Below are 15863 nucleotides of genomic sequence, written 5' to 3'. Positions count from 1 at the left end.
CTGCAAGACACATTTCCTCAATGGAGTTTTATTGCCGACTTTATGAAGGACTATGGTAGCTGTGCATTTGAAGCTCCCCGAGGAAGAGTTCCTTCGGCGTTGGAGCACTCGCTTCATCGCCGTCGACAGGGGCCGCGTGACCGTACGGCTCCTGCCTTATTGAGTGTTTGCAGTGCGCGGTGTTGTTGCGCGTTTCTTATTTAGTTAGGGAGCGTGCTTCCCCCGCGGCATCCGGACATTATGGACACTGTGGACATTATTACGTGCAGTGAATGACTTTTGTTCGCAGGGCGACAGGAGTCGCCATCGTGTCTTGAGTGATCGCTTTTCCGTAATCGAGCGACACTAGACGCGAACTGTACTCTTGTATTTTTTGAGGGACTGTGGTCCCTTATCGTGTAACCATGGGGTCCAATAAAATTCTCTTGAGAGCTGTGCATTCGTTATAGATATCTGAATGTCAAGACGCTGAATGGTGGATACGCTGAATGTCAAGCGAAATCACTTCGGTGACCGCGAGGAAAAGCAGAGTCATGAGGCGGAGAAGTTAAGCAGTAAAATTATTGAAATTAGAAAAATAAGTTTAGAAAAAAATAAAACTAAATAAAAGACTGTTGAAGTACGAGAAAGAAAGTACTGTGGTTCATTCGAATTCTCTTCTTCATTTGTCATTTGCACGTGTCTACACAACCAGCACGAAAGAAGCTAGGAGCTGCCGCAGGGGCCACACTAGTAATTACTGGCGAGTAGGTAGCGTATTGTCTTGGAAATGATAACACAAACACAGGCCACAAAAGAACTGTTACGCACGCCAACTGTGGAAAAGTACGAGTCAGTATGAAGAAATTGTGTTAACGAAAAACTTTGTGGGCTTCTCGGCCTTGCGCACTGTGTTCTCAAGATGCGTCCTCTTGTGCACCTGAATAAAATTGTTTTCAGTGGGAGAGCGCCGAATTTTTACCTCGCGCTGGCATCGCCGATGAAGTCTGACCGGTAAGAACCGCATTGTACAGCGGACTTTGTGAAAGAAATAAACGTTCACTTGGCCACGTGAAAAGACAACGCACAGAAGACGAAGACAACGGTCCTTTTCACTGTACTGTCAGCCATGGGAAGAATGGACTCGGGTAAGTAAATATTTTTTTTCTACCCAGCTAACATCAATACCTGTTTTCTAGCAGTGGTGCACTGTTTCGGCCGTGTGGCTTGCGCACTGGTCACTGGTGACAAACCTTACTCTCTCCTCTTGGAAGATAATGAACCCCGTTCTTAACTGCATACTAGCTATCAGTCAGCACGCATACACTTTTTAGTTAGTCGGTATGGTGAGTGAAGGCGGAGAAAATCCCTCCGGAGGAGATTGTTTGAGCAATATGACGTTAGCGTTTTCAAACCCGGTCATATCAAACCGAGTGAATGATGCAAAGACCATAAAAAAAACATGCGGGGCGCTGAGCCAATTAGTTCTATGCGTGTCTGCGCAATATCAATGACGGATTTCTTTAGCTCTTCTTTGTTTTGCTATCCTTAAAGAGCGCAGGGCTGCAGGCAACTCACAGCACATTCCTCAGAGTGGACGGTTCGGTGAATAGCTCGCTGCGTTTCTTTTTCGCAGTCGTGATAAAACATGAAAAGCATCAATACAGATCTGAAATCCTAAATTTAAAAAAAGCCAACCATGTCCAGTTTTGACCAAATTTATTGAAGATGTTATACTGAGCACGTGCAAGCGGTTACTACGCCAAGAGGAATAGTAAAAAGTACACAGGCCTTAGCGCACTCTGAAGAGAGCTACAATCCAACCGAGACTCCCCCAAGACCTGCAGTAGAGCTTGTTCGCGACGCCTCCACAGACGAGAAAAAAAGCGCAAAGGCGGAAGTTGCTCACGCCTGCCTGAAGGCTGCAATGGCTCGAGTTTGATAGTCAATGTAGCTATCGCAAAGCAACTTGTCATATCGCCATCAATGTTTCGTATAAGGGCTGCCGAGTTGTAATCGGGGGCCTGTCATGAATACTTCTTGCGTGCAAATGATAACTCGTTCCGGCATTTTCTCGCGTGTATTATAGACAAGTGAGACCACAACTGTGGACGCGCCGCAAACTTGCCTTCTCGATGGCCAGGATTGATATGGAAAAAATGGACACGCTGTTTGCTCTGCGTCCCGATGTCTCCGACAGTAACGTGCTCCGAGATGACCACCCCTTGCCAGTAGCTGCCCGATGGGTATCGCGGAGCGGTTCCAATACCAGTTCCAATTTCTATTCTGGGCGCATCCTGGGCACGCTTCGATGCACTGCCATGGGGTAATGCGCGAGGTATGAGTTTTGACAGCTTGAAGTTTGTTTAAAAAAAATGCGGGTGGGGGTGGGGGGACAAGCAAAGGGCGTAAGCTACTTCAATTGCACTTGTTTCAACGTTTGCCTAATTTCGCACATCAGAACTCGGTCGCTAACGTTTTGCCAGCTGAGAGGAGACAAGGCGACAAGGCAGAAGACATGTAGGGGAGATGGGGGAAGAAGAGAGAGAGAGGTGACGGTTGGCTAGATGAGGCGGCGCTGATTCGCTTGAGCACAGCTAGGCTTTCTCTTATGGCTGACGATGTAGACTCCACAGACAAATGGAGAGCTGAAAGGCTCTATAGGCCCCAAACCTGTAATATGTTTCGCCGATTGGTTCGCTAAGCCAGTAAGCTCGGTTCTTCAATATTTTTCGTCTCGCCCTTGGCTCGTGCAGAACTTTCCGGTTACAGGGAGGGACTTTAATGCTTCTTCTTGCCCCACTAGTGATCACCTCAAGCTACGAATAACAGTCTTTATTGCCTCGCTACAGGGCGGAAAGAGTACCATTGTTCCAGGCGCTGTGTGACCCTGTGTACAGCTGACTACCTACAATTATTTCTCTTGTTCTTTTTGTCCACGCAGATGAGTACGACAGGGAGTGGGCTTCAGACTACTCTGAAGAAGTAGAAGACACGGACACCGGTACATCATCGTCCTCCAGGCACGACGTGACGCGTGAGTTTATCAGGCCGCTAAAACGCCATTACTGCGTTGCAGTAAACCAGATTGCATAGAACAAGCAGGTAATATCGTGTGTTTTCTGATAATATCTCCTAAAACGTACCGTAACGTTATTCACACTACGCAGTTCTCTCACCATATGAGCACTGAATACCAGTAGGTTCCGAACATTCAATCTGAGCCTTAAAACTTTCAGCTTAACATGCCAAACGCCGAGGTTGTTGCTAACCGCGTCATCCCTTAGATCGACTATTGGCGCTGTGCACGAACAATCAACTGTTTTATGCCGTTAATCTCACTCTGTAATAAACTTGCTGTGTCCGAACATCACCTTCACTTCACTTGATCTTTAATTGGAACAAGTTTCGCCTTCTACATGTCCATTAATTTCTCTTTTTGTCTCTAACAGCAACAAAGTAAGTTCACGGGTTCCTTCTGGTGAAACCGCATTTCTTCGGCATGCTTACATACTTTCAACCCGCACATGTTTGCGCAAGGCTTACTATTTTGAAGCTAGACTCTTCGAAACAATGACCGCCTTTTAATCTCAAGTCTGTGAATAGATCCGTCAGTCTGTGCAGGACCGTACATGGTTGTAATGTCCTGCAAATTAATGAATACAGGAAGCCCCGGTGACTGACTGTAATTTTTATTACGGCTAAAACATTATAGGCTCATCGGCAACGAAACCTGGTGTCGTTGATCTCAGAAGTTGTCACGAAAAATCCCAGATTGCGTCAACTTGATACAAAAGAAAAATAAAATTTCGTCAGAAGGCGCGGGGAACTTGAACCAGGACTTTCAGATTGTGGGGCGAGAACTAAACCGATTGGCCACAAGACCGCGTTGGTTATTGGCGAACAAAGAACCTAGTATATGCGTTGCCTTCAGACTAGATGATAATGAGGATGCGTGTCATCATAATGGAAGAGAAAAAAAGTTGACATAAATGAAAGAAACGAAAGGGAAATAAAATTTAAAAAAAAACAATGCTTTGGCGTTCAAGGCGCGTAACTAGTCTTCAGTGCCCGCCGTAAAGTACTGCGTCTGAGATGGCAATTTCTTTTCTTTCTGATCTCTCGTTCCCAGGTGGACTGCAGCGCCAGCGGTTGCAACCTCTCTGCTCTTCATCATCGCACTGTCCGTGACACTGCTGCTGCTTGTGGCCAAAGACAAACCACGTACGCCAGCCTCGTTGCATTCTTCAAGAGCCTAAGCATGTTGGTTTTTGTGAGAGGCAATTTGTGCGTGCGCCCGCATGTCTGAAACGTGCAACGATGTAATGCAATTTCGGTTTAGGTCGTGAAAAATGACCCAGAAATTTGCAACTGATCGGGAGGTTTTTTTTTGGTGCAGCGCTAAAGAAAACCACACAAAACTAGCGTTTATTGGCAGAGGCGTAAGATCAAATATGAGGTATTGCCTCGAACGTTAATTGTGTTTGTTTGTTCGCTCTTCAATCTGCCGGAAAGCTGCTTTATCGCTGTAGTTGTGATGCAAGACGCGACAAGATTTATCTCGATTGACCGCATGCAGGCGGAGCCGAGTATACGCTGTTCCAGATATTGTTGCGACTTCCCACGCTTTATCTCGAAAGTTCCCTATCAGCTTTAAAATGAGCATGGTCTAGAGCGGCAGGCATAGGGTTCGACGACCGCCGCGCACGATTGTTGCTACGCCGCCGCCGACTCATACTGTTCGTTGCGGGCGCATGTCAGCCCAATTAAAGGGTTTCGTTTAGAAGTCACTTTCAGTCTTCTTGCTCTCCGGACTGCAGTCAGCACTACGTTGAAATATGTTATGCAAAGGAAAGTCTCATTTTGCCGGTTTTTGCAGTGGAAAAAATGCAGCGTGTGGGCAAGGCTAGCGGAGATAATATTTTCAGTTAAAACAGCTTATATTTATTTGGAGGTGGCATAATTTACTTAAACAACACCTTCCGCAACTTCAAAATCTAAAATTTTGTCCAGTGACATCGGGAGCATAATACAACTAAGAAGAGACAGGGGCTAGCGGGGTAATGCCCCCAAAATCCCTCGTAGTGCCAATCCTGCATCAGTCGCAATGATCGCCTGTGAGTTTTTACAAACTGCTGGCGAAACTGTGCCCTAATACATGAATACATTTCTGCGATGACGTTTTGTTGCTTCGAGTTCAGCGTGGTATGCCCCTGGATATACCGCTCGGCGGCAGAGATGGAGGTCGTGGGTTCGCTTACCGACCATGACGCGGGCTTTTCTGTTAGGGTGAAATGCAGAATGGTGGCGTACTGAGAGATATTGGCTCGATAAAAAACTCCAAATTTTAGAATTTAATCCTCGTGCGCACTTAGAATTTAATGCTCTTACGGCACGCTCGTATTAATGCGTTCGCCCTCTCGTTACCCCCGAGTGTCGCGTGGCCCAGCATCCGCGTGATTTGGTGGTATTCCTCCAGCTGCGGGCCCACGATATGAGCCGCCAGCAGCGGTGTTAGCCCATTGTTAAAGTTCCGGCAGGCCCGTTGCGAGTCGGTGACGACGTGAACTTTCCTGCCCATCATGTCGTGGTGCTTGATAACTACTGCTCCGGCTATGGTTTGATCCGCAGCTGGGCTCTCTGCCGTGACCGAGGCCGCGAAGGTCAAGGAGCTGTCGCTTCTGTTCACTGCGGTATCGCAAAGAGAGCCCCTTTGGAATACGCCGCCACGCACGAACACGTTCGTTATGTGCTGGTCGCCCTTGAATTGCCGCCGCTGTCAGTCAACGAGAGCCTTGCGCCAACTTTCTTGGAGATCGTGTTCCTTGTGATTCGGAATGTTGCCGGTTAATGTTTCCAGAAATGTTCGTTTTTCTGATAGCTGCAATGCGCACACATTCAGCACGAGTTGTCGGGCTAGTTGGTCTGGTACTGAAAACGCCATGGTAGTTTGTTTGTCAGCCTTATTTAAATATTTATTCTAGGTTGTCGTGAAGATGCACGTTTACCAGGCATACTGTGAGCGTATCTGCCATGCATGCGCCAACCTGTCTTATAAATGGATCTGTCAACCCTGAATAAACTAGTTCTTGGTCGTCGTTGTCATCGTCTTGTATTTGTGTGTAGTGTTTTTTGTGGAAAAAAAAACTTTCATGGCATTTCATGTCCTCGGATTCATTAAATTGAAATAGTTTGCATTAGATACAAATACGTATCGATGTCATAGTTGGCAAAAGGGCGTTTCACTAAAAGATAGATGAAGTGGCGCTCACAGAAGTGCTAGTATGTTCTGCAACGTTGTGAGATGTTACTACTCACTGAACCCGGTCAATGGGGGTGATTTCTAAGATAGGTTTAACTTCACCACCATCGACTAGACCTTAACTGGCAGGAAGCTGGGGTGCCACAACTGCAAAAGCGTCGTGCGCGTGTGTGCAGCAGAAGGCCGCTACGACAGGGGCGTCATTCCTACAGAGACTGATGAGCCGTTCGTCTGGGAGAGTCGTGCATCGAGCAGACCGGAGGTGCGTCCTTTGGCTTTATTAGGGGACGCGTCAACTAGAAGTATTTTCATTTTTGTATGCGTGCAATGTAATGAAAATTATGTATATATGTGGTACAAACACTTCCGAACGTTTTTTTATTGAAGGCTAGCTCTTATAATTGTTTATTGATTACAATTAACCACCACCTAGGTATGTCGTCTTATTAAAATGATTAACGAAAAAGAGCTGAAGTTATTGATGTGAGCATCTTTACAAACGCCCGTTTAGTGAAACAAAGCTCTAAGCTCAAGATTCTTAGTACTCATAGAATTAAAATTAAACTTGGCTTGCGTATTTGCAAGCAAACATTTCTTGCAAATATAACTTTAAAAAACTATTGCACGCATATCTTCGTCATACCCGACGTACAATGTTGTGAAAATTTATCTTTATCAAGATATAAAGAAAAACCTCACTTGTGCAGCCTAAGTTATTTTGGATTTCAGATAACACTCACAGTGTGCACACTTAGTCAAGTTTTAAGATGTCTGCCACAATAGAGGGCGCGTTTAGGAGCCTTAAATGTTGGTTGATTTGCTTACAACAGATTTATGCTCCCAGCGGCCGAATAGCTGCTAACTCTGTCATGCTTTATCATGGCGCTTCATCATGTTTCAGTAGGCCAAGAAGCCCATAGCAGATAGCTTGTAAAAAACTTCCAAAGAAGGACCTATTTTAACTGCAGTTGGAAATTTTTTCGGGTGCATTCAAGGGAATCCTCATACTTGCGAAATATATATGAATTAACGCTCACAAGGCTAATTTCTGTTCTTGTCCGACGAGTATAGTTAGATGAGAGAGACCTTTATTACACTCTTAAACGGCCTGTGACACATACACACACAAAAAAACAATCATACTAAGTTTATTCTTTAGAAAATGTCGAAGGGACGAGTCATAGCTACTGAGGGAAAAGTAAAAGCTGAGTAAATAGGCCTTAATGAATATTTTGCCTCATTGGGGGCAAAAATAATCTGAAATGCTCACAACATTTCTATGCAGCGCGATAGCGTGGCGGCCACGGCCGCCTCGGTCACTGTCGCACTGGAGGTAACAAGCGTCACTGAAGGAACGTTGCAAAAGACGGTGTTTGGGAGGCAATCTTTCTGTCTTAGCGTATCGTGCCCGCTGAAGGTGCCAAACATGCCGCCGAAGCAGACGTATGTCTCTAGAAAATAGCAGACTACACAAGCGCAACCCGCCACAACTTGACGCGCACCTGTCAAGCGTGCCGCCGATGCGTAAGTGCCTTTCAGAAAATGAAGGCGTTCTTTAACTACCACTTGACTAGATTGGAGCACTACTTGCCCTGTTATTTAATCGCCTCCCATACCTTTGGTTCTGCCGCGAGAAATATGGCATTGTGACGACCGGAACCTCTGATCTCTACTCTTCGCGGTGACGCCGAGGAGGCGGTCCTTTGTCGTCCAAATTCTGCGGAATCTGCGATGGCCGGGGGAGACAGAAGGAGGGTTTTCAAACAATTCTCGACGAACACAGATCATGAAAAGATCATTTTCTAGGTTTTTACAGCACTTTCGTAATATTTTTCTTGGCGTTACAAGTGATCAAGATTTGAGGATTACTAAGAAAAATGAATTAAGAAAGAAACAAATTTTGCCAACGCGGCCATTTTGTTTTTTGCGTCCCGCCTTGAGGAACTAGCGGCTGAGAAGTTTAGTGGGAAAATTAAAAAATATTAACCGTTCTCGGCTGAAATGTTTCAGCACTAACGGTTTGTCTAGTATGGGACAGACTTACGGTTAGGAGTTCAAAATCGTGTATAATGAAGCCCTAAAAACGTAGCTAACAAGCATTTCTGCGCATATGCCGCTATTTCGCAATCTGACTTCGCGAGCGTTGATAGCTGTTTAAACTTCAAAATAAAGAGACGATTATGGCCGTGTGGAGAAACCAGGCTCATGTATTTCAACTGCGGCCACAGCTTATCGACCGTGCGTTCCTGAGCCTACATTACAAACACCCAAAATGTGTCTGGAATAAATTGATTGTAGTATTGGGAACATCTACGAGCTCTGGCATGCATTTCGAAAAGATTAGAAAACTCCGAATGAGTATCTTTCAAACCATGGGCTTGAATCAAAGTAACATTTTTGCGACAATATAGCCCGATAAAGCAACGGTTGCGGATAATGCGATTTTCAGGGTGTTTGCTGGCCACATTTCATGCAGCACGCGATAATGTATACTGTATACGCCAGCTCAAATCAAGCGTCAAATTTAATTCCAACTGCACGGTTGTGTCTAGTAGAGGGGCTACGAATGCATGTACGCAAAACATGTGTTCCTAACAACGGCTTCGACTCCTTTGGGACAACATCTAAAGCATTTGTATTTGATGATAAGCGCAAGTTACGTAGACCGAGTGATTGAAGGTTCCCTCTTACATCGTAGGAACCCTCGAGGCGTGAAGCGACCGTTAGGAAACGGGGTTCCCGTACAGCGATGGTCCCGAGGCACAGCAAGACAACGCACAAAAAATTTCGGCCATCTCCGGCGGCAGCGACCCTTACGAAAGGAGCAACGGAAGAGGAACCTATCTCCGGATCAACGGAGTCATCAGCCGCTGCCATAACTACATCAGAGGACGAAGAGATGACAACCGCGAGCCCGGAAGGAATCGAGCTCACCGCTCCATCGACACCCAGGCAGAAACACAGTAAGAGCATCGCTAGAGCTGTGTACTTACCCTTCGGTATATATCTTGAATGGGGGTGTAAGGCTCTACTTATCACGCCGTGTTTCTGGAACAACAGGTAATTGCGGTAAGCCATTCACAGCTATCGTACTTATTAAATTTTAACGTAACACCGATTTCAACGAGTAACATAGAACGCTACAATTCATAAAGAAGTTCTAGTCACACTGACAGTCTGTTTGCACTGTCAGCGCGTCACAGCATGCCAGCCTCCGTATCGTTGTAGCGACTAGCTTATCTACTTATCGTTTACTACTTATCAAGCCGGCGAGAGAAACCAGCGAAAAGAAGAGCCGAAGAGTTGGGTTTACCCGGCCAGTAAAATCCCAGCTGCCATCGCAAGAAGTCCTAACTGCCACCTTGTGAAAGTAATAACGCTGGGATTGTTCTCAGCTTTTGCAAAGTAGCCTTAAGTTATAACAGGCGTGTGCCAATGGCCTCGGTTGTGTACGTTGCACAAATTGGGGCATGTTTTTTTAAACAGCGCTGTTGGCAGCTGGCAGAGCAAAGTAGACACTGCCGAACAGGAGCTGAATGGGGCAATGGTAGCAGGGGCTGGTACTGCGCATAGAAGTGCTTCTTCGATTTCCTAGGCATATCGGCAGATGCAGGAGGTGATAGAACCAGATGGCAGGGGATCAGCGCCTAGATTCTGGTCGTATTTAGCGTCTATGGATGCAAGACCAACGGAGCCATAGATCAGGGGTGAGCCAACGGGCAAGACGGACTATCTCCACCAACAGCTAACGGACACACATGCGGAAGCTATACGAAATTGGCGCCCTGTAAACCGATAACGACTCTCTAAAACTACCCAACTCCGTCTGGAGGACAAAGATTGGACAGCATCACAAAGAGCACTGGATAAAGCAATTAGCAGCCTCAAAGAGCGCACAGCGTGACGGCTAGGTGGCATCCCTGCTGGATTCATGTGTCTGGCAGCCTTAGTTATTGATACAGCACTCCGAAATCTTCAGCAACAGTCTGGTACTGGGAGGCGATTCGATGTCAACAGACTCGATTCGTGCCAGAATGACACTCATTTCCAAGATGGATCGGGACAATACCCTTCCTTGGGACAATCGGCTCCTGACACTAATAAGCGTAATGTATGGCCGTCACACAAACATTAAAGGCCTGGAGGATTGCCTGGGCGAAGAACAGTGGCCATTTGACCGAGCTTCATAATGGCTTTCTCTGAGGTCTACGGCTGGAGGATAACGTGTTCCGCCTCCGCATGTGTCTAGATATCGTCCGAAAGGAGTCTTGCTGGCTGATGCGCTTCTTTATGGACCTGAATCAGACAGCTCCGCCGCTTTCATGCGAACAGCACAGCAATTGCCACTGTGTCCGGCGTCAGCTGGTGGGAGCCTGTGGTAGGGAAGGGGTTGAGGCAGGGCTACCTGTTATTCCCCTTTTTTGTATGTTATATTGCTACACAAGTGCAGCGCAATCCTTTGGACTAAATGCTGGCTTCGGGCTTAGCCACCTCAGCGACGGTGTGAATTACGGTTGGATCGTGCCAGGCTGGTATACGTCGACGCATTGTGTTAATTTTTGGTACCACTGAGGAGATGTAAGCACTCATTAATATTATGGCCGGGCGCCATTACACCACTTGGACTGAATTACAATGCTAGGAAGTTGTCGCTCCAGTCCTTTCCAACGCCCTAGGACGCCGACCATTTTGTCCGTATAGCCAGTTGAGAAGAGAGTGCGAAGGCTACGGGGTACAGGTATCCCGCCATCAGACTCCGCATGCAACCCGGGCACACAGCAACTTACGGAAATCACCTTAAGCAAGCTTCACTGGGATCCGGATATACACTCTGAAAGGGGTGTTTATTATGGTACAAACGATTTGTCATGGTCTATGGAAAGCCGTTGATGGACCCACGCTACCGTTTTCAAACCTCATCGTCTGCTTGACATCGCCTAGACGAGAATGGCTCGAGTGTGGCTAGCGCACGACAGGACATCATGTGTCACGGTGCCACGGTCGTGTCTCCAATGAGGCTGTGCAGGGCGGTCTCGGTCGGTCAATCACTGAGGCTCGCAATACACACAGGAAGATAACCTATGACATCAGACTGCGGCTCACGCAAAAGTATATGTGCGGGCGAAAAGTGCTTGACTGAGTGCGCCTTAACAGCCAACGGACAAAGTGGATGCAGCGAGTCCACTACCTCCGCCGCAAGTTCGGATTTTCAGCGGTCAGGTGCAAGCAGAGAACACTAAAGGGTGGGCTAAGGCAGCTGGCATTCAGCTGCGCGCAGAAGAGCGGCAATCCTGGAGAGCTGTCATAGAGGAGAAACCGACGCTAGATTTGTACCGGAGAAACAAAACCAAAACCCACGTCGAACCCCTCTATGACAATAGCGTCGGTAGCCACTCTACGCTCGAGGCTCGCGGAGGTCAACGCTGTCTTACCGCAAACAGTTAGACCCAGAATTGATTGCACCCTGTGTGGGTAGCCGACATAAGGAAGTGTATTACAGAACAAATCGAGCACGCCCTAAAGAAAGCAAGTAGTCTGAAGGCAGTGAAGAGGAAACTAGGCATACCTAAAAAACGGATGTATGCGCTACGGGACCAAGAGGGCAATGCTATTTAGTAATATGGATAAGATGGTTGAATTGGCCGGAGAGTTTTACACGAATCTATGCACTGCCCAATATAATCAGTGCGTTAGTGAGAGGGACAGTAGCGCACAGCTATGGGACAGCCAGCTAGTAAGGAAAGAGGAAGTTGAGAACGCCGTAGCAGCAATGCAAAGGTGGAAAGCAACTGGTAGGGATAGGTAACAGCAGATCTCTTGAAAGAAGAACATGACCTGCAGGGCATAATCAATGAGTTAGACAGGAAGAGCAGAACGGTGAGGCTAGAAATTAACATGCAGAAAACCAAAGTAATGTTCAACAGTATAGCAAGAGAACAGCAGGTCGCAATTGATAGCTAGGTGCAGGAAGTAGTAAGAGAATATGTCTACTTAGGGCAGGTAGTGATCGCTGATCCGGATCATGACAGGGAAATAACCACAAGAATAAGAATGGGGTGACCACATATGGCAGATTCTCTCAGATCATGAATGGAAGTCAACCAATATCCCTCAAGAGAAAAGCGTACAGCAGGTGTATCTTACCGGTACTCACCTATGGGGCAGAAAAGTGGAGGCTAACAAAGAGGGTTCAGCTTAAGTTAAGGACAACGCAGCGAGCTATGGGAAGAAAATTGGTAGGTGTAACGTTAAGAGATCGATCGGAAGCAGGCGGAGTGGGGGATAGAACAAACTCGGGTTATTGACATCTTAGTTGAAATCAAGAGGAAGAAATGGGCTTTGGCACGCATGTAATGCGAGGGCAAGATAACAGCTGGTCCTTTTAGGGTAACGGAGTGTATTCCAACAGAAGGCATGTGTAGCAGGGGGCGGCAGATAGTTTGTGGGGATAGGGTGCCCGCAACTGGCAAAGGACAGGGTTAATTGGAGGGTCGTGGGAGAGGCCTTTGCCCTACAGTCAGCGTAGTCATATTGATGAATGATGTGTAGGACGTGCGGCAGAGAAGGTGAAACGACAGGAAATACCGTCCAGTGAGTGCGAAAGTATACAGACGCTACCACAGGTGGCCACTAGGTTCCCGCAGGCGCTGGGTTTCTTCTCGCCAAACCGGGACGGCGCAGCGGACGAAACTGCAGTCATAAGAGACGAAGCTTGGTTATGCCGAGTGGTCAACGCTAGAGCGGCGCGTCCAACTGTCCCTGCTCGCTAACATTTCGTATTTCGGCGCCTCCTCGTTTGGATGTGACGGCAACGCTTTTATCATCACCATCATCGTCGCCTCTGCTTTTGCCTTTGTTGAACTAAAAGCGCGGATGCGCGAACAAGCGTAACGTCCCACAAAATGTTTCCGTTTAGTGTGCGTAAACGTGCATATGTTACTCGATATGTCTGGTATGCGATATGCCTGGTATGCTGGTTCGTGCCTTCGAAATAAACGAGATACATTTGGAAATAATTCACGAATCTCAGTAATTGAGTGTAGCTTCATTTAAATTGTTTTCCTAACCTATGTTGCCAAACTGCGTAAAACACATATTCTGTTTCCCAACTACGTTGGTGCTCTGAAAACAAGCAACGACGTAACAAATGATATCCGTGCACGCATTTACGGGATCTGTTATTGCCAGACTGCAACAAAGCCGTTGTCTCGCTACTTAACGTTCGAGTGGGTATTTTTGGCGCCATTCCTTTTTCAATAAACGTACACCGACTGACGGCCTCAGCTCTCTAACTTCAACACCACTGCGCCGTTTCTCCGTGCAGTCCAGCACCCCCTCGTGGTGTGCATAGTGGGGGAGCAGCTGCGGCGTCCAGTCTCCCCGCCAGCCGGTCTCTGCCACTTCATGGTATTTGCCGACGTCACGATTCGGAGCCGCACCGAAGACTTCGTGGCTGTCTCCAATCGTAAGATCCTCCTTGCTTTCGCATAGCAGCCGATGCCGATAGCCAGGACGTTCCTTCTGCTTTCTTGTTTTGTTAGTATCGCTTTTTGAGTCAGCGCTAACAATCGCTTCTAGCTGAATGAATCGCTGAATTGTAGAAATGATTAATTTTTCGAACAACTTGCAGTATAAAGCTAATTGGCGGGATTTCGTTCGTCGCTGCATAACGAACGCCTCGAAACTGCACATGGGCTATGAACTTGCACAAAACACGATAAGCGTTCAGGTAGTAAGGGAAAATAGTTCCCATAGATAGTTCAACTGCACCGATTTATTTAAATTCGAGGCGCACTAAAGCTACACTTTAAGGGAATGACGGGATAGCGCTAATGTGTCCCTTCAACGGCCGGGAGACCTCTTCGCAGACTCGCTCGCTGTTCGATATTTTATTTCATTTGTGCATTTCATGTTAGTTTTATTTTAAATTTTTAATTTATTTTAAAATTTTTCATTGCTATGTTATTCATTATTTATGATTTTAAAATATTTTTAATCAGTAACATACGACTCCCTTTATCCAGGTTCATCAAACTTGTCTCGAGGTTTTATATAATATAAAACAATAAGAAAAAGCCGCTGGCTACTGGCAGTCTGAACCGCGACCCAAGAGTATCGGGTCCGATTCGCTTATCACTCCAATTTTAAGGCGAAAGCCTTGAATGCCTGATACTGTCGTGACCAAGACGTGTTGCAAATGTGTCCGCGTTTCGGATGCATGTCTTATATGGGCATATGCCAATCAATAGCCAATCGATGCTTAATCGGATGCAATCGAAAGACATCGGAACATGATATAAAGGGATTTCATGATTACGCCATCATACTTAATGACTAATTGACTGATTGGTAATTAGTAGTAGTTAAGGAGTGACATGTGGGACTGTGCACTGCGCCTGTACCTTAACTGACACTAATTAATCAGTGCACTAGTTAAGGTCACGTTAACTATAACTAACCATACATTAACTAGTATCACGAAATGCGTCATGCTTAACTATCATTAACCATCATTAATAGTTAGACGTTCCTACACGTTTCGTAGACATTGTGTCAAACATTCTAGAGAGTTCCATCACTTGACAGGTGAGTGACAGGACATGATGGATGGCATTAGAACAATAGTAAAGACCACTCAGCCTAATTAACCTTTCTAGTCAGACCACATAAATAAATAAAGCCGAGTAGGAAATTGGTCGAGTTGGGGAATCGAACCACGGTCTCCGGAGTGCGAGACGGGCACGCTAGCCACTCCACCATGCTAGCTCCATGGTATGGAATGAACAAAGGCGCATCTAGCTTATATGGCGTCTTCGTTCACTCCCATCTTCCTCCCTTCCCTTACGGCGAGGTTCAAGTTCCTTCCGAGATATGCGAGAGAGATACATTTCCTTCCCTCAAAAACGAATTTACCGTCGAGCAAGGCGTACAGCCGAACGGGCGATGGCTTTCTGTGGACTCCCTGGCAGCGTTGCAAGACGCTGTCGCGTTCCACACTCAGAGGCGAAGCTTAACATCTTAACCACACATCAGTGACACAAGCAGCAACACCGCGCTAAAGGCTTTCGCCTCACCACACTTTAGGTCAACAAATTGCCCGCCTGAATTTTTCTTTTCAACGCAATTAACTTACTTTGCGTTCCTAAAAGCCATAATGACGTTTGAGTCATTTTGCGACTTTATGATCTCAATTTATCTGATGTTATAATCAACCCCACTTTCTTGTGAGGCCACGACTGTGTAGATTGTCGACCAATGGGAATTTTTTTCGCATACCACCCCGGGTTCCCGCTGAACGCGCTCTCTGATGCTATCGTGTTACAAGTGTTGTATATAAAGCAACGGTTTAGTTTCCATCTAATGTAGACATGTGAGGTATTCGGGTGCCATTAAGGAACCGGGGAGGAGCGCGGCCAGGCAGTGCACTTACACTTTTTGTACAACTGTTTCTTTATGTAGAACAGAAAACTGGGCGAGTTGGTGAAGGTTCAACATTATGTACAGCGCGAAAAACTAAGACAGGGGAAGAAACACGCAAACAAACAAGCGCTTGTTTGTTTGCGTGTTTCTTCCCCTGTCTTAGTTTTTCGCGCTGTACATAATGTTGTTTCTTTATATCACC

General features: G+C 46.5%; 1 protein-coding gene across 1 annotated transcript in view; it reads left to right on the top strand.

The window, feature by feature from the left end:
- The first annotated feature begins 1108 nt into the window (after positions 1 to 1108).
- LOC149360487 (uncharacterized) overlaps positions 1109 to 15863 on the top strand; it is a 30952-nt gene continuing 16197 nt past the window's right edge. Inside the window, exons 1-5 of the mRNA XM_089567860.1 lie at positions 1109 to 1127; positions 2924 to 3016; positions 6418 to 6503; positions 8940 to 9204; positions 13566 to 13706. Of these exons, the coding sequence (XP_089423986.1) occupies positions 1109 to 1127; positions 2924 to 3016; positions 6418 to 6503; positions 8940 to 9204; positions 13566 to 13706 (604 nt within the window). The remainder of the gene's footprint in view (positions 1128 to 2923; positions 3017 to 6417; positions 6504 to 8939; positions 9205 to 13565; positions 13707 to 15863) is intronic.

The sequence above is a fragment of the Amblyomma mixtum genome, chromosome 2, assembly GCF_055824585.1.
Source record: "Amblyomma mixtum isolate Tamu chromosome 2, ASM5582458v1, whole genome shotgun sequence".
Lineage (NCBI taxonomy): Eukaryota > Metazoa > Arthropoda > Arachnida > Ixodida > Ixodidae > Amblyomma > Amblyomma mixtum.
This window is presented reverse-complemented; position numbering and strand designations above follow the sequence as displayed.